The sequence below is a fragment of the Hyalella azteca genome, unplaced genomic scaffold (assembly GCF_000764305.2).
Source record: "Hyalella azteca isolate HAZT.00-mixed unplaced genomic scaffold, Hazt_2.0.2 contig11425, whole genome shotgun sequence".
In the NCBI taxonomy this organism is placed as follows: Eukaryota; Metazoa; Arthropoda; class Malacostraca; order Amphipoda; family Hyalellidae; genus Hyalella; species Hyalella azteca.
Genome location: NW_025941424.1, coordinates 4,997 through 31,470, shown reverse-complemented (window position 1 = coordinate 31,470; position 26,474 = coordinate 4,997). Strand labels below are relative to the sequence as shown.

General features: G+C 39.1%; 1 protein-coding gene across 1 annotated transcript; it reads right to left on the bottom strand.

The window, feature by feature from the left end:
* Positions 1–5,706: 5,706 nt before the first annotated feature.
* On the bottom strand, positions 5,707–22,436 carry LOC108679940. The gene is made up of 9 exons (XM_018168685.2): positions 22,410–22,436; positions 16,842–16,957; positions 15,836–15,953; positions 14,426–15,346; positions 13,818–13,906; positions 12,885–13,516; positions 11,086–12,190; positions 9,078–10,760; positions 5,707–8,049 (listed from the first exon to the last, which is right to left on the bottom strand). Exons 2-9 carry the CDS (start codon positions 16,941–16,943, stop codon positions 7,861–7,863), a joined length of 4,839 nt encoding a protein of 1,612 aa, XP_018024174.1. The 5' UTR covers positions 16,944–16,957; positions 22,410–22,436; the 3' UTR covers positions 5,707–7,860.
* Between the last annotated feature and the right edge of the window lie 4,038 nt (positions 22,437–26,474).

Genomic DNA, 26,474 nt, shown 5'->3' with positions numbered 1-26,474 from the left:
GTAATTGAAGTGAAAGAAATATCATTAACAATATCAATGGAAGATATACGTAGTTTCCAAGTCATCAAAATATCAATGTGTACATGTAAAATAAAATTTTGCATCTAATCAACAGCATAGCACATCCATGCTAATATTTTTGCTGACAAGTTTGTGAAAACAATATAAGTTGCTTAGATGTCCAGCTATGGGATCTATTACCGAATCCAATATCCGAAGTTTATTCAATCCACTAGAGGCCATCATGAATCTTCGAATATTTATCGAACTGAGCTTTCGGTTCCGTTTTACGGAACCGAGAATTGACTTGGCAAATTTCAGTCTCGCTTGTTAAGGCAATTCAATGCATCATCACTTCATCAGTCGTTCTCCACAACACATTATTGGATACATGGCCTGCAGTCCAGCTGCCTATTCCACGGTAGACAAGGCTCCAAGTAAATGTTTGAATTCTGACTGTTAGAAAATTAAAAAAAAATGATTACCATCCTGCCAGTTTGAGTCATGGGAAGACATTTTGTGGAATCAGCAGCCATGCTACAAACCATTTTAACAAGGCGTGTTACAATGGTGTAATGTAATCGAAGAACGATGCTAGGGTGGTAGTGTGCATCAGCAAGGAAACTAAGGCGAACGTGGGCTTTGTACCTCCTACTAAATCTATGTTCCGCTAAAAACTCGCTATCTCGTTATCAAAAACTCGCTATCTTAAACTACTAAGCTTACTCGAAATCTGCCTTTGTTTCTTCGAGAGAGATGTACACTTACGTATATCATGTGCTTAAATGGCGGCAGGATAATAGGCATGATCGGTCTCTTTGATCGTTGCACATGTAATTATTGAGAGAAAAGGCTCGTCCGCGGTTGCACGTTAGTTTCAATGTTACACACAAACAACGAAAATATAATATTGCTATCATTAGCACTTTGCAAGATCGGATTATATGTTGTCCGGAGAAATTGCACTTTCAACTGATCTCATTACTACCCGCCCACTAGGGAAATTTGTTCAGATAAAAAATTAATAAAAGATATAGTGATATGCTGAACGAAATTCCTTTTGTTATATAATGTACCGCTCCCAAAAACACAATACCAGCAATCGTTAGGCTTTATTTCTAAACGCTGACGCTCTGTATATGATTGTAAGCGCATTCATTCAAAAGTCGTCTGTAAAAAAGGCGACAGGTTGACACACAACGTCCTTTTTTGTAAGGTCATCTCGTATTCCACTTTAACTAATTATAAACGAAGCATTTCAAATAGGATGTAATGTAAGTAGCCCGGTCAAATTCGAACGCAAAAAAAAAAACTCGAGCACGAGAGATCGGTATAGGTGCACCACCAAATTTCAAGAGCACACCTTGACTCTGAACAAAGCGATGAGATGTACTCTGGTGCGAGTCTCCAAGCATGGGATAACATTTATCTTTTTATCGTATCAGATACGAGCAAAAGCTCCTCCCATGAGCTCAAAGTCTGTCCGACTCAACCGATTTCATCAACTGCCCACCAAGATTGGCATCTGCATGAATTAAATATTGGAACTCGAATGAATCTAATGCAATGCGTTTCCTTGCTTAGAGTGTTTCTGACCTACGAATTTTAGAATCATTATATATTTTCAAACAGAAGACCAGTTTAAATGCCGCATTCAGTTCCTATCTTCTATAAATTGTAAATAGATAGTACCTTCTCCACATGTTATCTCATTGTTATTTATTTTATCTTTGATTTTATTTCTAATGTCCTCAAGTTTAGGTGAATTGTTTGAATATGAACATTAGGCTACTAATTGTTTGTACCTGTCTTCTAGGTTTTGAACTGACGATGGAGCTGGACTCCGAAACGTTTTCTCTTATAAGAAATGGTGAACTTTTTGGCTATTTTCTTTATTTTTAAATTCTAAAAGACACCAGTAATAAGAATCTTTTCTATGAACGCCCTAGGCGCCGGGATTCAATAAACTCCACCGAAACTGCTTCTCGGAAGCTTCTCCGGAGCGACTCGCCAAATCGCCGTAAGCAATTCTCCATGCAGTCGGCCAAATGGAATAATGTATCACGGTAAGTCTGTTGAATATTTACTCATGTCATATCAAGAATCTGCTCCTCATAGGCTGAATACTTCAATACAATTTCGACTTAGAACATCAAAGGAACTTCCAAACTTCTTTCCCTCACCCGTCAGGCACTGGCGAAATTGATTTTTCGATTTTCAAAAGCTTATATATAACAGCCAATTATTACTTGGAATATAGAACCTGATAAATGGAAAGAATGTATATAAATTTTGTCCCAGCTCTTCCGGAGAAGTCTATCTTTATGGATTTATACTTTCAAATTTGAATTAAAAAAAGTTTTTCAAGTTCGGTTTCAATTTTAGCGCTTGTAATTAATCATTACTCTACATAAAATGTTACAAACAGTTCGTCGTCGAAAATAAGCCGGACTTGTACCCTATGCGTATTTCAATCGCGCTAAATTAGCGCAGGAATCTATTTTCATAGGAACGTATGTAAAGAAAGCCGATGTTTATTTATTGAAACCAAGAAGAACGGATCGAATGAAAGTTTTGCCGCTGCAGCCTTGCATAAGAACAGAAAAGGGCACGAGCTAATGACTCATAGTATTTACAAACAGAGCAGTCTATTTTTAACGATCAACCATCGCGATATTTAGTGGTTAGCTTTCGAACCGACTTGGACTGCATTGTGATTAAGAAGTTTTGAAACGCCTTTCAGCAAAAATTTCAATTCAAAACTATCCTTCCAAATCAAATCAAAGAAAAAATAATTAACAGCATCAAAAGTAGATAACTTCGACATTTTTTATATGATAGGATAAAAGTACACGACAGTAGGTATTTGTATGGGCTTCACTGTACGTTTCAGAAACAATGGGGGCTAAACCCACCAAAGATGGATGATCATACGAGTATTTCATTTTATGACTTGATGTATTTTTATTTATTTAAACTTATCTCCAGGCAACATTATATTGACTTTTTGAACCTTTTTTAATAATTATTTTAATAAATTACCGCAAACTTAGTGAAGGGAGCTGTCAGTTGGGCTTCAGCCCTAACTCAAGCGACTAACGTCTAAGCAGGAAACGTTCAACGTTGACGTATGTAGGTTTTTTCTTCATCAATGTTCATTATGGATGAAATATTAGTGAATTGGTTGTCCCAAATAATTATCCTTCAAATAGTGACAAGTCAACTCTCTTGAAGCTTGTGGACATGAAAACGCAACCAAGTCCTCTGCAGTTTATTCCTCTATCATTACGCACTATTTCTCTAGTAGAAAAGAAACCTTGATATACGCAACAGATTTATACCAAGCTTAAAATTAATTTTTTATTCAAGTAGTTGATAATGATACTTACCTAGTACAAAACTTTGCATAAACTTCAACAATACGAATTACATCAACAAAAATTAATGAGCATTGAACAGCTGCTGTGAGACTAGTGTGGGTTGTTCCAAGTGGACGACGCTTATTATTGTGATCAACATAAATTGTTCTTAAATACTTGAATATAAGCCTATACGGGCATAAAGAAACTGGTACTATGCAATAATATTGAAGGACTTGGTTGAAATACCCGTTTCTCAAATCTTGGTCAACGCTACCTAGCTAGGCTAGCCTTCAGGTTAAATCGGCATCAGGCCTCAATCGGAAAATATCCGCGACGCTACCATATTGGTCAATCGTGGACAAGGTCGGAATTTCGGAAATAATGAAACCTAACCTCAAATCCTGCCAGAGTTAGCTAGTCCATCCATGAAGCGAAAGTTTTGAAAGAACTTACGATATCTTCATCCCACCCCAGCAAAGGATGCATGCTGGGTTCGCGAAATCTGCTGGCCAAGCCAATGATTAAATCGAAAAGATGTTATGATGATCGATTCCTCAATTGTCTCCCACGTGGTGTAGTTGAAAAACACGCTTCGTGTATTGATGTAATAGTTGTATTACTCTTAAGATACTCCATCAATATGTATATATGAATGACATCGAAGTGACAGAACTGAATAGGTACATTTCCGGCTTTCTCGGACTTTAAATGGTTTTCGCAAGATTATCTACCTTAAACTTAAATAAAATTAGCTGGCACAAAACTTCACTTATTTCTTAACTGATACCAAATCATTCCAGCTAACCCATCTGTTTTTCAAATCTTCAGCAGGGATTCAGCACAGTACCACTCCTTACACCACCTGCCGACTAGCCGAGCGAGGTGAGACTGTCGAATATAGCTTGGGTTGCTCACTTTCACTGTCAAGAACCTAACCCAACGTCGCATCTCGCGACTTTCCCTTTTTTCCTCCCAAGTGAACACGATTTCAAATAAGTACTAGAGATCATAGAACCATGCTGCCATTGCTGTGGTAAAACACCGACTGCACTCTCGCACAGGTGTTTGTAGTAGAATAGCCTAGTTGATGAATGTTCCAAACCCGAGCGTACAAACTGAAGGTCGATTGCAGGTGCGTTTAGTTGAGTTCATCGCTAACAACGTGCGTTCACAAAGTTAAGACAGAAAGGAATGATCAAGGGAATCCTCCACCCATTTATCCTAAAAATTGTAATAGTGAAATAATTGGACCATATACAGCCAACGTAACGATGAGGTAACTTGTAAGTAACGAGATTACAAGAATCGGCAACAGGCCACTCTTCAGCATCGATATCACTATGTTATATATTGTATGAGAGCGAACGAGAACGAACTCGTGCACCCAGAGACGTGTGCACTCATATCCTTTTTTTCGTTTGTTGAACGGCTGCACGTACCATCAACACTAGCGAATAAGTTAAATATATTTGAACAGTTAATTCATTTATATGGTTGCCATTCTAAAGAACATTAATCATTTTCAAGCCTTTATTCACCGTGCCCGGGAGCAGTTTGTGGATATAAAATTATAAATCCTCGTGCGTTTACCAGCAGACCTAGTTAGCTATGAGCCCACAGTGTCACTGAGAGCTTGCCTCAGACGCTGAGTCGACAGCTTATACAGCATTTATGTCACGGGGACAAGAACTCGGCAAACGGAGGTACGAAGTCTATAAATGGGCGAACCTTAGTAACCCCCCAGAAGCTAACAACCCCCCTCCCCCAGAAGCTAACAAGCCCGCAGCGATGTAACTCGCGTTAGAGCTACTCCGACATAACAGTCGACGTCTTAGCCTGTAACTCTTTATAACTCTCGTGTATTGCCACCCTGTATCAAGATAAGTTCTCAAGACAGATGCTGTCTTACTTATCCCACGAATTTAGTCAATAAACCCTTCTCCAGGCAGGTGTCGCTTAATAATAGCGCGGGACAACCGCTATGCATAATTTGAAAAGGCAAAATTGTTGAGCAGTATTTTCAAAGTCGAAAACAAGTTTCAAATAAAATTCAATAGACAGTCAAATATTTCAGTCATTAATTTGAAGAGTCGGGGAAAAGAAGTCCGTTGTAGCCTATGATTCACTCCAAGGCTAGCAGACGAATTCGAATTTCTGATACAAATTGAGACATGTTCACTCCGGAGCATTTAAAACATTTTTATAGCTTTAAGAAACCCATATCTCCAAGAAACCGACGGGTTAGCATCACTCGGCTAGATTGATTTCGAATGCTTATGATACGCACAAGGCTACAGATCTTAGCTCTCATTTGAGTACCCCAAATTAGGAGTAAGAAATCATCGAAACAAATATAATGTATTTTTCTGTATTCTAAAAACGATGAGTATGGCAACACAGCCGCCAAGAGGAAATGTTATAATTAATAATAAAATTGCAATACGCAGAACTCACAATAAACGAAAAACTAAGGTACAAAACGGTCAATAATGCACACTCCTCCACGCCATCAACTCATTTAATGTGGAGATAATGCAGCAAATACGCTTTTTCCATCACAGTCCAAACGTAAGGAAATTCACCAGATATTTGTAAAATGCCACAGAAAACTTTCCCTTTGATTTCAACCTGCAACAACGAAAGATTACTCTCGTGGATACTCTAGAGTCTAGAGCAACCGTTTGCAATTGTACGCGGAAACGGTGATGTAATACAAAAATGATTCCAAACAATTATAAACACAGCAAACGGATCGGAATGCTAGTACCTACGTCAAGGCATGATTGAAGCAGAAATTCACAGCCACATCGATGAAGCCTTATGGAGAAATTATTAGTTCTCTTATAGAAGCACATGGCGGCATGAACCATAAAAAAACATGAATGTTTTCGGTGCCAAAATCGTGGATTCCTCAGTGTGCTTTTTTCATAATAAAGCATTGCATAAAAATTTTTTCCCGATATGGCGATGAAAAATTAATTATCAATTAATAGTTCAATTCACTTTTTAATAGGAAAGCACAACAGAAGTTGGTTTCCCCGGCAATGGAGACGCGATCGACGTAAAGAAATTTGTGGACGAGAGTTGAGCCAAAAATCATACCGTTGAAAAATTAACGCGAAAAAGTATCAAACAAGAATCGCCTTCAACATAAGTTTTTCTTTGTCATTCCAGGACATTTGACCCACATGATTAGTCGACGTAGAAACAAATAAGCTAAAACAAGAACTTCGATGAAAGCCTGGAGAGTTCTAATGCCTGCAGCACAATACCGTTTGACGATAGAAAAAATTCTTAAATTATTGAACTCGAGCAACAAGAGGTTAATTCACACGAATAAATGCCAGATACATAAACATTGATGTTTTTAAGTCGCCTCCGAAATATCTTACACATTCGAAATTCAAAGTCCATTAACTTTCTACACAAGCCAAAATCAACAACGATTACGAGAGAGCTTTAAATCAGTAACTATTTGACACTCTAGCTTCCAAAATTGAGTTTCAATACAACACGAGGATCTTACTAGTTAACAACTGAAATGGAACGTCAAAAAATACCGCACGCAGGCCTTGAGATCCTTATGACGTCATCCTATCTAGCAAAACAAACTTATTTTTGTCTCATGAGAGCAGTCTTGCGGCCAAAATCTCATCAGTCACTTGCTCAGCCCTGGCGCAGAAATGTTCAAGACTAATACACCATACGTTTTATCGTACCATCAGTTACTCGATAATTAAATACATCAAATCATGTTGCCATATATGATTTATTATGAAGATTGCTACTGTATTATTGACAGTTTGGTTCTATTTGGGCATTTGATTCAGGAAATATTTAAGGATTCTTTCGCTTTTTAAAATAATTTACTGGTCTGACTGGATTGGCTGTTTGTGGAGCTCGCACTTCCCACTTCCTAGATGCATTTCGTTCTAAGGAAAACTTAGATCGAAAGATTTAAGAGCAATTGAATTGATAGCACTTTATATATCGAAAAGTCGCATAACAACAATAATCCTGTCAACATTTACGAACCCACAATTCTATCAGTTATTAGTCTCAAAGTCATAATTCATTATTGTTTTACACAATAGTCATTATTAGCACTGTCACATTTGTCAACCCTACACTATAATTAGACAGGCATATTTAAACCTACGCCTGTTGATACACAGGTTTGGATCAACGAATGACACCAATAATTGCTACTCGAATTCTTCCCATAACATGAAGCACTATTAACATCTCAACAGCTGGAAGTTGCCCTGTTTCAACATTAGAATAGAAATAGACGAAATTTATACCCTTATATCATATTCATTAAAGAAAAAATTATTTACAAGCTTGCACAACAAAAAGGTTCTGATAACATTCACCGAAGGAGTTTAGTTACCATTAATTTATCAAAATCAATACTGGTATCAAAAAATAAATAGATAACAAAAATGACAGGTTAACCTCATGATAATAATTCACAAGAATTAATGGAACAAATTATTCACCTATCTTTAGAGCGTAAACTATTAACAAAAGCCATGATTTTGAGCGCGTGTCCGAGTTTGAGCTTGAGCTGCCTGACCAGATCTTCTTGAGTGATGAGCAGCAGAGCTTCACCGTCCACACCCTGGCTCATGAATCGCTCGCTCACGCCATCACAGCCAGGCAGACGCTCCAGCGCCGCGCTCACCTGACCAAACAAACACACAATTAACCAGGCCTATGTCACGGTGATCTGTACATGATGCAAGTATAAATAAAATACTTAAAAAAACTTTTTAAAAAACCAACACTTTTTTTTGTGGACTAAAAAGTAGAAATAAATTATGGTTCGCCCCAAAAAAACGTGGGTCGGGCTCTACATTCACCGTCAAATTTCCAAAATTTAAGTGTTGTATGCTTTTCGCTTTAATCATAAATCTGCTATACTATATATATACTATTTATATATACTTTACTCAATTAAGCTAATTTAGGTCTTTAATTGATAGTTTTTATGATTGAATCTGAAATTGTAAGGCGAAAATAGCCTGCAAGCCGAATTTCAGATCTCTAGAGCAATCAGAAGTGGGCTAATTTTCGTTGTCAATGTTAACAACAAACAAACAAACAAACAAACAAACAAACAAACAAACAAACAAACAAACAAACAAACAAACAAACAAACAAACAAACAAACAAACGCGAAGCTAAGCTAAGAAAAAACGTGTTAATAACAAGGGGCATTTAAGGGTCATTTAAATTCTCCACTGTCTGCCGGGCGTTCGACCGCGGCGTTCACCTGACCAACCTGACCTAACAGATCACACGGTTAGCCACCTAGATCATGGTGATCTTTACAGAGTCCTAGAATAAATTTTTCTATAAAAAGTAACTATTCATGAAGGGCAAATTTTAATTAAAAAACAGAATTCATATGGGATACCAATAAGAGATATATCGAAAACCGATTTCGAGAACGAATATGTGAATTTAGGTAAATATAACTTGCATAAAGAGAATTTTCGGATGACAAACGGCCACTAATTACTCTGAATTCCTAGCCCACATTCTTAAATCTAAGGCCGCTGTGTCGGTGTAATCAACCTACTACAGCACACGTAAAAAATAGTGTAAGAACACTAATATATATATATATATATATATAGAAGAAGCCCACACTCGTAACTCTCATGTTCTTGGGGGACATAAGAAAATGAGTAGATATGAAAGACATACCTCTTCTGGAGACCATTCTGTGACCGCGTCCCGGTCGACTTCTTTCAGAGGCTCGAGAAGATGTCTGACATGTCGCCAGTTGGGGGCGGGACGCTGACTTGACGGCAGCGTAAATCCACCGAAGAACACAGACTGATGAACTTCAACATCAGCGCTTTGTTCCTGGTCCTTGTTACAATTAACATCTGCACTTCCCGCTGTCGGGTTAACCGCCTCAGTAGAGTCAACAAACGGCTTCGAAATCTTAACTTTGTTTTCAGGAGCAGATATTTCATCAAAAAATCTTCTCCGTTTCCGTACACGCTTCTTAAGGCTATCCTCATCGTCTAGGTCTCCTGTGCCCAAGTCCAAGAGCACAGATTTGTGAGTTATTTTGCGGGATTTCTTTTCCGGTTTACTGAGTACGCGGTCAGGGATGAGGGACTCGAGATCTTTGTCATAATTCTGCACAGAATATGGGCATCCATAAGACGTGTGATGAGTGGTGTAAATAGGACCTTTGACGTGCCCGTAACCCTTGCATCCTAGAACCCCGCAGCCGTTGCTGTCTGCCTCTTCATCCACCATTGGCGGCTGTAAAGGATGCCCAGTCTTGCTGCACCAAGAAGGTGGGTGAAGATCCTCGCAGTGATCATCCACCCAATAATCGTACATGTCATCCCACCCATCAAAATGAATCTTTACCTGATAGTTGTAAACTTCGGCTACAGTGGCCACGCGTACCAACATTGGGTTCCTTTTATCAACCACTTCCAGTTTCATATCCTTCTTGAAGCTCCTCGGTGTTCGAGATATGAATGCCTTGGCAGGAACAGCAGACGAATTGGTTTCTCTCAAATACTCCGGCCAATTAAATGCTTCTGGATTAATGTAGTTCTGAGGAGCAGAAAGCTTCATGTCGTTTTCAGAGCACCATCCTACAGGATGAATATAAGGCGAACTCATCTGCGTCCAAAAGTCAAAAGTTGGGCCCCATCCGTCGAAATGGATAAGAACCCTGTCATCCAAAACGTCATGGATAGTAGCAACACATATCCATCCATTTTTGCGATCTTCCGCTTCCAATTTCATGCCGGGTCGAACAATACTCGCTTTGGTTGCACTCCTACAAGCTGGGTTAACGAAGGCCGTGCGCGGAGCAGGTGCACCGCCGCAATGTTCCAGGTAATTTTTCCAAGAAAATCTTAACGTGCCTCTAGGAGGACACAAGTCTCGTCCGTTTCGTTCACACCAGCCCACGGGGAACAAATTTGGAGAGTCAGCGTACGTCCAGAAATCATGCACATCGGAGAAACCATCGAAGTGAAGCTTGACTCTATGACCCATGACATCCACAACCGTGAGTACACAGAAGAGACTTTGGTGCTGTGGATCGATACCTTCAAGCTTCATGCCAGGTTGGAAAAGATTTTTAGTGCTAGGGAAAGGCTCAGGCCATATTCTAAGAGGAGCTGCTTTACCGTGTCCGTCAACTTTCTGACAATACTCGATGTAGCGCACCCATGAAAACTGCGATCGCTGGTCAAGCCATGGACACCGAGAGTTATGAATCTTAGCCAGGGCAGAGAAGTCAGGGAAATCTTTTGCACGATTTCTAAGACGGTTTTCCTTATCCTCTTTGCAGTCTCCGTCGGATGCAATGCGCCGTCGTTTGCGGTCACTTTCGTCGTCAGAATCAGATTCCTGTGAAAAATAAGCAACAGACTAGAAAAATTCAAATAGACAAAATTTTTGGTACAATAATAAGAACAATATATAGCTTACAATAAACAAGTTGGTTTGAAAAACGAAGTTTGTTCTAAAAACTATTCTAACACTCAACAGTTATAGACGTTCGAGGAAACAATTCATCGAATAGCTTTCAATAGTAAGTGAGTGTTTGCTGTTTAATGAGCTCACATTGACGTAATAACCAAGTGCTAACAAGTTCAATCAATACCTTTCATTAAAAAATTTTTCCAACCCAAAGAATGAAACATAATCAAATTGTTTTAGGAACTCTTCTCACGATTTGGTTGTCAGCCCTGCAGCAGTTAGGCGAGCAGTACCGCCCACCCCGCATGAACTCGTCGTGTAGGCCGTATCCTCCACACACACGACACACGCACACCCGCCTTTCTTCTGGCACCACCTCCGCCGTGATCGTGCACGAGTCACCACCAGAATCTTCCACAATCGCTACTTCGTCAGTACAGGAAGCTGGCGCGGATATTACACCTTTAACTCCAGGCGCCGTCGAATAACGTTTGTTTGTAATCTTCCTGGACTCCTGCTCATTATCAGTGCAGTTTGGAGGCGCAGAAACATCGTCTTTATCTGAACCAAACATATTCGGTACGGGTGATTCATTATTTTGCTTGGATTTGAGAGCGCGTTCTAAATTAAGAACTGTTGAGCCAAACCTAAAATTTCCGCTTGATGAACCAGAAACCATTTTCACAGAATCACTGTGAGTTTGGCTTTCAATTTCAAGAACATTAAACTCGTTGAGTTTGAACTTCAGTTTAGTGCCTTTCAGTTCAGCAACTTGGTTTTGCCTTTCCAGCGCTAATACTTCAGAGAACTTAATGTCTTCAAGTTTTTTAGGGCTCTCTTCGTCCGCATTCGAGAGCATATCAGGAATTTCTTCATCGCACTGCAAACAAAATTCATCATCTTCCACATCTGCTGCTGAATTTTCCGTTTTAGTAGAAGCATTGCTCGATGATTCGCCTCCTTCTTGTGCAGGCACTTCCTCTTTAGCGAGCAGAGGAACGTCTTTAACGTTTGCGGCTTCTTCCAGAACACTACCTTCCACTTTTGTCGTTCCACACGCATCCATTGAAGAATCAGGCTCGTCGTTGGTCAGGAATTTCGTGTCAATTTTATCAGTCAATATTTCAGCATCGATCACCGCTGTGTGCAAAGCTTTTTCTTGTGCATTGGAACAGGACTCGGAGGAACACACTGTACCATCATTGTCGTCTCGGACACACTCAATATCTGACTCATCATCGGTTGTTTCATCCGCAGAATTAGCCGCTGATGTCTCAGAGTTCTTATCGGCGGTTGCCGCGTAGCACGACCGGCTAACTAACTTCACATCCGGCACGCGAATGATGCCCGCCTTTGAACTGCAGAAAGAGAAACAAATTAATTTATTTATAGATTCAAGCGTCAGATAAAGGAATGGGAACTAAATACCTTTGTTAAAACGAAAAGTTTCATTCAAAAATTTTGAATTCAAGCTGTCGAGAGTTTGATAATTTTGACCAAGATTTATTTCCACAGTTGAATTCGACAGTCGAATTCTACTAATCAATGAAATTTTGAAATGTATGAAGTTATTTTCAGCTGGTTAGGCTTGAATGTATAAAACAAAAATCAAAATGTGAAAATATTATAACCAAATAAAATAAATTGTAAACCACTGTTTTCAAAAGATGTGTTTGTATAATGATATTAATTGCATCAACAAAATAAGTGCACTTCAGTAGTATACTAGCGAATCACAGAAGATTACCATAAAGTACTTCACAAACAAGGAGCAAAAAGGTATATATGACTTCCTTCCTAGTCGTCCCGTGACTTCCTTCCTAGTCATCTCGTGACTTCCCTCCTAGTCGTCTCGAGGCTACATGAAACTAAACGCGACGGCTCATTCATCTCACTTAATGCGAGTTGAATGGCTAATTATAAAAACGATAATACAAATGAACTTATTTACAGGATAACGGCATCGGAAGAACCACGAGTTTTGTGGTTAATATAAATAATTGTATTTCAGAAAATAGATTAAAAACTAGTTATATAACAAAAAGTTCATACCATATGGCGGCTTTTGAAGAACGGTCTCTCCCAAACTTGCCCTCTGCATTATTTTCTTCGCCAATAGCGCTCAATTTCTCCGAAAGCGAACAGGAAGCAGTTTCGATGCTGGCTGTAATTGTTGAACATGGATGGTCTTCTTCGGAAATTTCAGCAGTGCTTTTATCTGGACTAGGGGATAGAACTTCCGGGGAAGAACAACTACGAACCGAGCTGTCGGGTGATGGCTGGGCCACAGAAGTGCTGCTTTCAATGCCGGTGACGTCGGTGTCTTCTATAGTAACTGACGCGGATAAGCCGGCGCCTCCAGACCCGAATACAACTATCGAGGATTCTGCTAACGAGACACTGGAATCTTCTGTAGAATCACAAGACGGTCTGGCTAGGAAGGTAGAAATAGATGAAGCTGTGGGTCGTTCAGAGGATGTAGTTAATGATTTTGAATAACTTATTGTAGTCGAAGAAGAACCTCGTATGTTGGGGGAAGAGGAAGTAGATGAGATAGCGTTCGTGATGACATTAGAACAGGAGATTCTTTCAGATGAAGACGATTTTTTATTGACTGCAGCTGCAGAAGAACAAGCAGCCGCCGTTACCTTAATAGTGCCGCTTGAAGTTTTTTTGGTTAAACTCTGAAAAAAAAACACACAATTATTCAATACATTTTCAAATCTGACGATACACAATTTACATATTCAAAAAATCCAGCGGGAATCCATCATAATTATCCACAGTAAAAAATATATTTCAACAACCATAAAATTTTTGGTTAAGAGATGAATTTCCTCAGCAAAAGAACCATATCAGAAAAATTATTACCGGTTATTGTAATATCATTTGCCTTGACAATTTTCTGGCCTTATCGTCAAAAGAAAATCAAATAGGTACTATCAATTTCATGTCAAAGTTCAACTAGAGAAGGAAAAAACTTACAGGCAGTGCGGCGAGTGCCGTGTGAGATGTCAGCCTCAACCGAGGCACCGTGATGATGGGTCGCACTCCAATAGTAGAACTGGCTGCCCCTGTTCCCAAAAATGAATTCTATATAAAAAAACTTTTTCTGTAAAGATGAAGTTCTAATGTTTATATGTAGCTTTAGAACAAACAAAGTTTTTTTTTTATTGAGAGTTGATCGGAGCCAATTCAAGAAGAATATTTGCTCTGTGATGGCAGGCATTGACAAATGAACTCAACTTTTCATTCAGATCTTAAATGCCATATTGAAATTACAGGGAAGAATTTAATGAAATAATTGAATTCGCTGATGAATTCGAGTAACGGAAAAGAATAAGCAGGTTGTTCATGACAGATGAATTTTCTTGTCTTCAGGTGAATTCTCTATTTATTTTAAAGGAACAATTTATAGGTACCGTACTGTTTAACCCTGCAGTGGTCGCGTGCAAAAACTGGAGAGATTAGTAGCCTTTGTTTGGTTTCATTCAGGTCGAATTTCGTAGTTGTGGATTACAGTTTTAAAAGTACAAAAAGAATGAAATTAACACAAAATTAAGAAACATAAAAAAAGGAGAATTGTTATTTACCTTGAAGAGATGAAACTGATGGAGGTATCTTGGGAGTGTGCAAAATTATTGGAGTGCTGGGTAGGGTGCAATTGACATTCACAACGCGACCAGCAACAGCAAGAGCACCAGACGAGTTCACTGTCACGTCGTCAGCAGACAACCGTCGTGTTGTTGCACATTTTTCAACAGCAATACAATCATCAGATGCTTTGTCCTCGGTGAGATCAACAAGAACAGTTTCTTTTTTACGCAATGGAGGAGATGCGAGCCCAATTGGGACCACGGAAACTGTTGAAGCTCCAGGTATGACGGCCGTTACTGCTTTCAAATGAGCTTCACTTGGAGAAGAGACCGTTTTTTTACTAGGCATAACAGCCGTTATTTTACCATGACTCAATATGACACCATTCTGAATAGCAGGTTTCTGAAGTGGCACATGTGATGAAGCCCCAACTGCATTAGAAACAACTACTGCTGTTTTTTGTACGGAATTTGCCGCGATAATAGGTTTAAGGCAGTTTTTATTGCCCTGTTGGATAGTTAAAGCATTGGGAGATATTCTAGAGGGAGTCGACACTCTAACAACACCAGGACTTGGAGCAGGAAGAATACGGCGGTTAGTGGAGCAAGGCTCAGGTTTTGGTGCTGTAGTTATAGCCAACTTGTTGCCGATCTGTCCACTGGTGATCGTGATGGGAGAGACACCACTGGACACAGCAACAGTTAACCACTGAGAAACGTGGCCAGCAGGCATGGTGATTCTAGGGATGGCTGCTGCACCACCTCCTTTGGTCACAATAGGAGTCGTCATTTTAATGACTGGTGAAGCAATAGAGTTTGAAGGCCATGCCAGAGCAGCAGAAGGCAGAAGGGAGGCCACTTTGATGCCTGCACCAGCACTGCAAGACGCTGCAGCACTAATACCCGAACTCACAGCACCTGTAAGCAACATTTATATAATCTCTGTTAATGCTTGATACGAGATCTTCATGAAATATGAACTATCAAAAATTCAAAAAGTACCTAAAATTGTTTCCTACTTGGTCACATGAAAATGCTTGGTGGGTTTTAACATTGTATACCATATTTCTCCAATTTATAATTTGATTGTTTATTATTTGTTTATCAGCAATCTCTCAATCTCAGGTGTTGATTTGTATCAGCAATCTCTATTCCATGTCTAAAATTTTATTACAATTGGAAAGCACAGATAAATCCATCTTTCTGCATTGTAGCTACAAAAAAAAAATTTGCTGTGTGTGGCAAAATGTGTCAAATGAACCCAAAATAATTGTAGGTAATTATACACATAAAACTTCAAATTAGGACCTAGTGAATAGTAAAAATATCAAAGAATAATCTACATTCCGGGAGGAAGCATTATTCCCTGTAACTTTGTTCTATTGTAGTATGAAAATTAAAAAATACCATGGTTGGTGGCAGAAGAGTTGATAGAAGGATGAGCCATTTGACTTGGAATACCAACAGCAGGACTGAGACCAGGAGATGCTGGAACAAGGACATTAGTGCTGCCTCTCACAGTCACCTGCAAATTATGGGTTTTTATACAGGATGTCAGAAACAAACCATGAACATTCATCCAAAAATATCATAGGTACATCCATGCAATAATTGAAAAGAACAATGCAATAATACCTCATTGCGAAAAAAAATATGTTGCTCATTGGCTGAAGTTCAAATTGCATGAATGCAATATGAAAAACATTGCTAGAAGCCTTAAATGGTTAAATGGGTAAGATGTAAACCTAAATTGAACAGCGATCTTGAGAGACTTGATAGGAGAAAAAGAAATTTACACTCAGTATTTTGTTCCATCCAATTATTCCTAATACATAATTCCAACTGTGTTAATGCAGAAGCTTATTAAAGAAAAATTATGTACATCCATCACCAAGAACACAAAACCTCAATAGATACAAATTTAGTCAGGACTCAAAATATACCTTTAATTTTTTTCCCCTTAAATAAAAAAGTACTTCCCTAAAGTTTCTCAAGCAGCTGGCAACATAATTGAACTGACATAGGTATAGTAGAATATATAGGTATATACCATTTTATGATAGACATCAGAATAATGTCCTGATTGCATTCACTATAAGATCAAATACAACTGATTCATATTATTACTGTAGACATTTAGGCACCACATGAGGCAGAAACTCAAAATGTTGGAAATTATTCACATGTTTTTTTGCGTGCCATTATGTACATAGTTACTGTTCTGCATTATACTGTTAGGTACTTACAACTGACAAAATGGTAAAAGATTTAAAATTGTTATATCTTTCTTAGATTAAATGAAGTATAGTTTTCTTTGTGGCAGGGGCAACTATGCCACTATCATTAATGATACATAAAATAAAACAAGACCACACCTGCAAGGCTGCAAAGCTGTCTCAAATCAATTGCTTACCTTTTCAGGAGGAACTTGCAAGCACATCAGCTTTGGAATTGGTTTCTTCATCGGTGCTGGACCTGGAGTATTTAAAATCGGTTTTACCTGGTTTTCTTCCATGATATATCAAGTTTCTGTTGAGAAGACAGTATTTTATCAGTAAATAAAATATTTGAAAATTCAATTGGTATTCATAGATCATAGCAAAAAAATCTTTTGACATAGTTACACATATCACACCTCCAGTTCTTAGTTCAGCCATAGCAACAAGTATCATATGCAAGTGCTGAATGTTTCTTAGGCAAGGAATTAAATTTGAAAGAAATGACAAAGTAGGGAACTGAAAATAAAAATGTCTATGAATTTCACCATGCAAACAAATATGCAAGTATCCCACTGATTACAGTGAAAAATCTAAGTGGAATTCATATTTTTGGAACTCAAAGATTACCACTAGACTAAAGTGATAAATTAGGCAGAAGCCACCAGTGAATCGGACAAAAATGCCTATGAATCTGGTCTGGCCAATTTCAATTGTTCCTATGGCCTCTTCACAATTTTTTTAGTAAAAAATAAGAATATTTGCCTATTTTATGACCAATTTTATAAATAACCTGTGAAACAATCACTTTTACTAGAAATTTTAGGAAATTTCAGCAAATATTACAAATTGGCCACTAGATGATTTACCTCCTTCCTATTTGTTAAATCAAAACTTGTCACTAAAATATTCCTTCCTGTTTCAGGTACGTAAAATGGGGTTACTTTGACCGGCGGGCGGCGGGGTAACTTTGACCACTTTTCATTTTTTTTAACAAAAACCTTCAAAACTCAAAAACGATTTGACATAGAAAAATTTTGTCAATGGCCATCAAAGGCCTAATACTGAGGCTACGTAACTCAAAAGAAAGATTTAAAAAGTTTGCATATCTAATAGGTTTAAAAATTAATAATGTGACCCACGAAAAAGAGTTATTATTTAAAGCGTGTCGGAGTACCCCCTCCAATTTTTTTTATTTTTTTTAAGGTTTCCAGTATGTTGGATGGATCAGGATGCAGTGAAAACTGCCTGGAAATCAGTTGCAATGAGTTCCTGCCAAAAAAATGTAAACATCAAGTTTACAGGGTCGCCTGCCGAAGACCACCACTGCCCTGGATATAATGGACCATCATGATTCCTGCCTTCCGGAACGTAGCCTTCAACACTTCAAGCCGTCCGTATCTAGGCCATGGGTCGAACCAGCCCTTGGTTGAACGGCCACTTGTCGAAGGACAATAAATTTTGGAACAGAACTATGCTATCTGAAACCTAACCTCAGATGCGGTGAACGTAAAATTACGTAATTTAACGATGCCTGGAAGTCAGATTCAATTCGCGGCCTGGTGGTGCACGGCAGGTGGTAGTCAAGGCCGGAAGAGGACAAAGCCGAGTAGTGCACGGCTGATTGGTGTAGGTCCGGAGAGATCCAAGGCGTTCGATTCAGGGCTTATTGGTGCACAAAATTGGTGGTGCACGGCTGCGCTCCCAAGTTTACAATTACGTAGTTGTGGTCACATTAGAGCAGTCAGACTGCATCATCACATGCTCAGGTGACACTTGCTCAGTTGCTGTACAATCGGACTGTTTTTAGGGTAAAATTAGTTATTTGGGGTAACACGTGCATGCAATCTTGTAAATAAGTTCGTGTCTTGTCAATAGTTTTTCATTACTCAAAGTAAATGGATTTTCATTAAAAATTACCTGGCGACGCATCTTAAAATTACCTGGCAATGCTTAGGGCTTAAAAACCCATATATTGGCGATGCTGCATCCACCCTCTGCTCCCTGGGATCCATGGTCAAGATTCAGGAAGATGTGCCAGGTGCGCAGGAATTTATTTTGTCATTTTAACGACCTGCACGGTGCGCCGTACTATGCTGGTAAAAAAATGTGCCGTGCGCCATACTTTAGAAATCTAAAATAGTTCTACTATTTTAGTCGACAATATACGCAAGTATATTGACTACACGAGTCGAACTGACAATAATAAAATGTAAGACATGTCCGGGTTACTTCTGACTCTTCCGCTTGTCCGCCTTGTCGGATAAGGAACGTACGGTAATCGTAATCGTCATTGGCCGCGGCCGGGATTGCGCAAACACATGCGCAACAGCGCAACAGCGCAAGCCGCAATGAGAATCAATTTTCATTACATTGTGCCAACTGTGCACAGCAATAGCTTAAAAAAAGTGAAAATGCGCGGGAAAATTCACCGAAAACATACATCATCCTGACTCCTGAGTATGGCTGAGGCTGGGATTAAACTTGTGTAAAATTACAAACCATCGTGTAAGCTTACAAATACAGAAGAAATACTAGTACATCATAGTACATGGCTGCTGATATGATATGAAGCTTGCAGTGGACAAGGTCGTTGTCAATGCTCAATGGCATCATCATTGGCATGTCCATCAGCGCCTTCAGCGGCATCAGGCTGCTTTCAGGCATCAGATGATCAGTAATCAGTCCTTGGATACAGTAGTATCATATTAATAATACAGTAATAACAGTAATGTCTGGATATGGACATATGGTAGCCTAATATTATGTCAATGAAGAAAAAACCAGTAAAAATACATAAAATTTCATTTATTCTACATTTACATCATCTAGGCTACAAAGGAAGAGGACTTCAGAAGTTCAGAGTACCTACTGTTACGTGAACTTACGTCTGTTAGTAATAGATGAGTAGGTAACTAAGGTAAGGCAGGCCAGGCTGGGCCTGGTAGCTAAGCTACACTCTGCATGCTTCAAAATAGTTCAAATGTTTAAAATTTAGTTTTATTTCAAGTGCCCCTTTTTAGTTTATACCCCATTTCCAGATTAATTCAGGAGCCTTTTATATGGCGTCTAGCACCTTACAAATAGCATATGGAATTTTTTTGGAGATGCAATACAAATGATACAATAGAACTTGCAAGTTGCAATTTGCAAAGACCTATGCCATGGGCTTTAAAGTGAGCCCAAACTTGTTTATGAAATGTTTCGTCACTTTCATGGTAAAAAGTAGTACCGTAGGTATTAACAAAAAGGCTTAAAACCGTCCCTTTTTACCCTGTTTGACTCTTTGACAGTACTTTGAACAAATGAAGTCACAAAATACTTGGCAAAAAAAATATTTCTATGTAGTCTTTTTTACTAATCGGCAATCGCAACATCCGTAGTTCATGGCTCTTTTGCATATGTAACTAGAAGAGTTCTACTACAATGCACCACAACCTGGAGTTATTTGGAGTTATTTTACCAAAAAATAAAATTGATTTTACCAACCAGTCAAAGAAACTCCAAGAGCTGGGGTAACAAAGACCATCACTTTTTTGAAATTACATCAAAACTATGAAAGGCAAGCCAGCAATTTATGGTGAGTAAAGCTAGAGTATAGACCTGTATTTTGCATGTTTCAATTTAAGTTTAACTTATCTAGTAACGAAAAGGCATTGTTTTGAAATAAAAAAGCGGTCAAAGTTACCCTATTTTACGGTATGTTTTTTACAATCTTTTTTGATATAGTGAAATCACTTGACAAGTTGACATGATTAAACCCACTGCGCAGAGAGTGGATGAATATTGCAAGTTCTTTGGCGACGCTTCAGTAGCAAAATTTACGCCTTCAGAAGATTTTGCTGACACATCTAGATTGAAATTCTATTATTTAATATATTTTTCAGTCTTTGGCCAACTATTTAGAAAAAAAGTAAGGTTTCCAGTATGTTGGATGGATCAGGATGCAGTGAAAACTGCCTGGAAATCAGTTGCAATGAGTTCCTGCCAAAAAAATGTAAACATCAAGCTTACGATTACGTAGTTGCAGTCACATTAGAGCGGTCAGACTGCATTAATCACATGTTCAGTTGACACTTGCTGTACAATCGGACTGTTTTTAGGGTAAAATTAGTTATTTTGGGTAACACATGCTGACGTGCATGCAACGGCGCAACCTTGTAAATAAGTTCGTGTCTTGTCAATAGTTTTTCATTACTCAAAGTAAATGGCTTTTCATTAAAAATTACCTGGCGACGCATCTTAAAATTACCTTCCAATGCTTAGGGCTTAAAAACCCATATATTGGCAACACTGCATCCACCCTCTGCTCCCTGGGATCCATGGTCAGGATTCAGGAAGATGTGCCAGGTGCGCAGGAATTTATTGTCATTTTAACGACCTGCACGGTGCGCCGTACGGCGTACTATGCTGGTAAAAAAATGCGCCGTGCGCCATACTTTAGAAAGCTAAAATAGTTCTACTATTTTAGTCGACAATATACGCTGCAACAGCGCAAGCCGCAATGAGAATCAATTTTCATTACATTGTGCCAACTGTGCACAGCAATAGCTTAAAAAAAGTGAAAATGCGCGGGAAAATTCACCGAAAACATACATCATCCTGACTCCTGAGTATGGCTGAGGCTGGGATTAAACTTGTGTAAAATTACAAACCATCGTGTAAGCTTACAAATACAGAAGAAATACTAGTACATCATAGTACATGGCTGCTGATATGATATGAAGCTTGCAGTGGACAAGGTCGTTGTCAATGCTCAATGGCATCATCATTGGCATGTCCATCAGCGCCTTCAGCGGCATCAGGCTGCTTTCAGGCATCAGATGATCAGTAATCAGTCCTTGGATACAGTAGTATCATATTAATAATACAGTAATAACAGTAATGTCTGGATATGGACATATGGTAGCCTAATATTATGTCAATGAAGAAAAAACCAGTAAAAATACATAAAATTTCATTTATTCTACATTTACATCATCTAGGCTACAAAGGAAGAGGACTTCAGAAGTTCAGAGTACCTACTGTTACGTGAACTTACGTCTGTTAGTAATAGATGAGTAGGTAACTAAGGTAAGGCAGGCCAGGCTGGGCCTGGTAGCTAAGCTACACTCTGCATGCTTCAAAATAGTTCAAATGTTTAAAATTTAGTTTTATTTCAAGTGCCCCTTTTTAGTTTATACCCCATTTCCAGATTAATTCAGGAGCCTTTTATATGGCGTCTAGCACCTTACAAATAGCATATGGAATTTTTTTGGAGATGCAATACAAATGATACAATAGAACTTGCAAGTTGCAATTTGCAAAGACCTATGCCATGGGCTTTAAAGTGAGCCCAAACTTGTTTATGAAATGTTTCGTCACTTTCATGGTAAAAAGTAGTACCGTAGGTATTAACAAAAAGGCTTAAAACCGTCCCTTTTTACCCTGTTTGACTCTTTGACAGTACTTTGAACAAATGAAGTCACAAAATACTTGGCAAAAAAAATATTTCTATGTAGTCTTTTTTACTAATCGGCAATCGCAACATCCGTAGTTCATGGCTTCATACCTACTGGCATACATTCGAATGATTCGATCCATATAATCAAAAAACAATCACAATCGTTCCAAAAGTCCAAACTTCCACGTAAGATTCAAACCCAAAGGTAATGATGGCTGAAACTTCATGCGTTGGGTTTTGAAGGAACTTTACGGGAGCGCCGTGGTAGGCCACAAATTTTACTCTTAATTAAATAAGCGCTCTAGTCAATGCCCACTCTCACCAAGCTTCTTCTTCTCGGGGTGTCCACGCAGGGTAGACTTAAAGCCACAGGACAACCGCAAGGATGACCGTTGGGCCTGAGAGCTTGTGTAGACTCTCACCATGCAGTCTAACATTACTGTAAGTGATTATTACTCAGTTACAGAACTAGAAGCTGTAGGCAGCGCTGGAACACCGTAATCCAGACCAGTGACACAATGCTCAAGGCTCCTTTTTTTTACAGGGCGGCAAAGGCAATTACCGCCAGCGTCCGACGGTATTTACCGTCGAACCTCCGCGGACATTGAAAATGTGCACTGCTATCGCGAACGAAACGATGACGTCACGGCACCCAATCGCGAGATGCATTGTGTGATCGGCAGCCATATTTGTTGCATGGTCTAGCTTTCGCCAACGTGTCCAATCTACTGCGCTCACTGAGCTATCAAAAGACGCGCCATTATGGCAGGATAAAAAACGAGTGTTCCATGGCATACGGTTTGTAGAAAGAAATTACATGTATAAGTAAAAAAATTTACAAGAAAAAAAAGTACGCTATCTACATGAAATGTTATTATATGACCCAAGATAAATTAACAAAATTAAACAGGATAATCAGTAATTCAATAAATCAAACAAAAATCTAGAATAGTTAGGTTCTCTGGTAGTGCAGGCATCCGTATCCATGGTTGAACTAATAGAAGGCTGAACCACAGCGATGACGATTTTTCGCCGTTGTGTGCATCTCTAGAGTGACGTCACTGTGGGCACAAAATGTAAATAGTGTAGATCAACACATTGTTTTCATGTCAACTTTGAAAGCATTTAAAAATTATTGGCCTCATCAAAATGGCCCAAAAAATTTATTTACTGCATGCAACCAGTCTTGTTTTAAGCAAAACAGGTGTTACAAATCCATGGTTAAACGAACACAAGGTTGATCCACGGCTATGACGATTTTTCGCCGTTCTGCGCATCTCTAGAGTGACGTCACTGTGGGCAGAAAATGTAAATGGTGTAGATTAACACATCGTTTTTACTTCATCTTTGAAAGCATTTATAAACGTTTACCTCATCACAATGATCAAAAAAATATTTACGGCAAGCAAATAATCATATTTTAAGCAAAACCAGTGTTACAAATAAGTTTAACGTCACAAGAGCCGTGACGTCACAGTTGGAATAACAAATGACATCCGCAAGGCGCAGCTGCATGTGGGGAAAACCTTGTATTAGTTCAACTCTGAAGAAATTTGCCTCATTTAAATGGCCCAAAAAATTTTTATTTACTGCAACTAGTCTTATTTTAAGCAAAACAGGTGTTAGAAGTCAGTTTTTTCAATAGCAGTGTGACGTCACAAGGTGATGTCACAACGACCAAGGTGACATCACGGGTGGAATAACAAATGACATCCGCAAGGCGCAGCTGCGCGTGGGCCAACCTTGTATTAGTTCAACCATGTTACAAATTGGTTTGAATAACACCGTGACGTCACAAGGTGACGTCACAACGACCAAGGCGATTTCACGGGTGGAATAACAAATGACATCCGCAAGGCCCAGCTGCGAGTGGGTCAACCTTGTATTAGTTCAACCGTGTCCGTATCTAGGTCTAACAATGAATGCTGTGAGGCTTGTGAAATTACGTCTGACAAATTTAGGGCCGGTCTCCTCAAATTCAGCGAACAAGGAATATTTCCCAAAGTAATGAACGTAGCGTGATGAAGCTTGTTACACGTATTCAATAGAACCTAAAGGTGATGTTAAGCTCGTGAAGATTTTTGAAATTTCACCTGCATTCGTGAGTCATATGGCAATACGTGCCGAAATTTTCAGTGAGCAAGACATTTATTCTAAATTACTGTACAAATTTGTTTAGCTCGCGACAATTTTTCCGATTTTGCCTTCGTTTGCGAGTTATACGGCTTTACGTATACGGCTCTTGGTCAATGCAAGTTTAAAAATCGGCCTGAGTAATGCCAGTGTTTCTCCTTATATCCGTATAACTTGCGAAGTTAGTTTACGAAGTTTGTTTACGAAGTTCCAATTCGTTACGAATATACGAAGTTTCGTTTTATTATTCAAGATGAAATATCCTGCTCACTGCGATTTTCGACACGTATTGCTGTTTAAGTCACGAATGAGGGAAAAATGAAAAAAAAACTCGCAAAGAAGTTAAAATATTAATAATTGTCATGAGCTCAACATCAACGTTGTATATTCAACGTTTCGTTCAAATCTGTACAGTAGTTCAGAAGAAATGTCTTGCTCACTGAGAATTTCCGCACGTATCGCCCTATAACACACGAATGAAGGCGAAATTTAAAAAATCTTCGCGAGCTAAACATCACCGTATGGTCCTAGTGAATACGTGTACCAAGTTTCATCGAGCTATGATCATTATTTTGAGAGATATTCCTTGTTCACTGAATTTGGAGATTTGCCGCGAGACCGGCCGTAAATTCGTCCGAGACTTCTGGAAACGTAACCTAACCCCTGGCAGATGCTGTGCGCTAAAAGTAATGTAATTAAACGAAGCTGCGTAAGTCACTCGTCGAAGGACGATAGATTTTGTAACAGAAACTATGTTATCTGAAACCTGACGGGGCGCATGCCGGAGGCCAGCTTTGCCAAACTCACACTTAGTTCATATTCCTTTCAAAAGGTAAGAACGCTGGAGTACATAACGGCCTATGAATTCAAGTGCCCAAAGCCATAGCGCCGGATGTCCACAGCCACAAAATAAGCTTGCCAAAGGTAAATGTTGTGGAATAAAGAATACTTGGCAATCCAAACTTTATTCAAAAAAATATCCGGTTACCTGAAATACGAGTAACTGACATTAAATACTAAACATACCACAAATATAACAACTACAAACAATTATTCGGCGGATTGAAAGTCAGCGATATACGTGGTAGAGAACTTACATTAAATAACGGCGGTAGTTAGAACGTGTCAGCTCGACGGGTACATTGAGACTGATACGGTATTGAAGCCAGACCATCCAACAGCAGATTGTCATCTTATTATGAACTTTATTCATATATAAATCAGGACTATATAACAACAGTAAACATGGCCATACGGCATCTGGCCAAACCTCCTCTGGTCTAACCTCTTCAGGCCTTACCTACACGAGCTACAACCTTTCTCCATCCAAAACAAACCTGAGCGGACCTTATAATCTAAACTCATTGGCTGCAAGAAGTTAGAAAGGCGGTCCAAGTGTGCTGGTAGAGCCAGTCATTAGCTGCATGAAGGTTGTGAGCCGGGGCAGCGTGAATAGGTTAGGTCAGAAGAGGTTAGGCCGGAGTAGGTACAGCAGGATGGGGAACTGCCTGCTATAAGCTAGTATGCTTAAGTGTGACGTCGTTCGTCACTCGTCAGATTCAACGCACTAAGTTCTCCTATCCTCATCTATTCTGCCTTCAAATTTTCACTCATCCCTGCGTTCACTCCACAAGTGCGTGGAAAATATCGCAAAGATCGACGAAATTACCACCATGTGAACGCAACGAGCCACCCAAGCGGTTCCCGCGTTCTCAGCTAGCGCGGCGTCGTCAGCGCTGTACCAGTGCGCGTCTAGACTCTAGAGCTCTAGCGAGTAGTGTCAGTGAGCCTAGTGTGTTGCACCACGAGCCCTCCCGGTGTTACCTTATTTTATGATATTATAGCTTATTAAGCCTATAGTACCCATGTATTCCTCTATCGTCTTTACTGTGTATGATTCCAGAATTCGTGTTTCCAAATTCATGTTATTAAGTGCATATTAAAGTTGTCACTGTAAGTAACGCTGTGTCTAGACATTTTTGGCGGCCATTATAACGAACATTTGCTAATGGGCTCCTACATCATAGTTGATATATATTTTCTAGTATGAATTCGTCTAGGAGTAATTATTTTGAAAGAATTATTTGCTGCATACTTAGACGTACCGATTTGATATTTTTTATGCCATTTGCCTCACCTTTGCCGTTATAATTATTCGAATGTTAGGTAGCCATGTAAGAGAGATGCCGTTCCGTTTTCTTCGACTCAGTCTTGAAGAAAATTTTCGCGGGAGACTACTTTGTTCCCCGCGTCG

Coding starts and splice junctions, on each gene's coding strand:
- LOC108679940 (XM_018168685.2), bottom strand. CDS start 16,943: ATGGAAGAAAACCAGGTAAAACCGATTTTAAATACTCCAGGTCCAGCA. Junction 13,907..14,425: donor ATCAGTTTCATCTCTTCAAG/GTAAATAACAAT, acceptor TTTTGGGAACAG/GGGCAGCCAGTTCTACTATT. Junction 10,761..11,085: donor GCAGGGCTGACAACCAAATC/GTGAGAAGAGTT, acceptor TATTTTTCACAG/GAATCTGATTCTGACGACGA.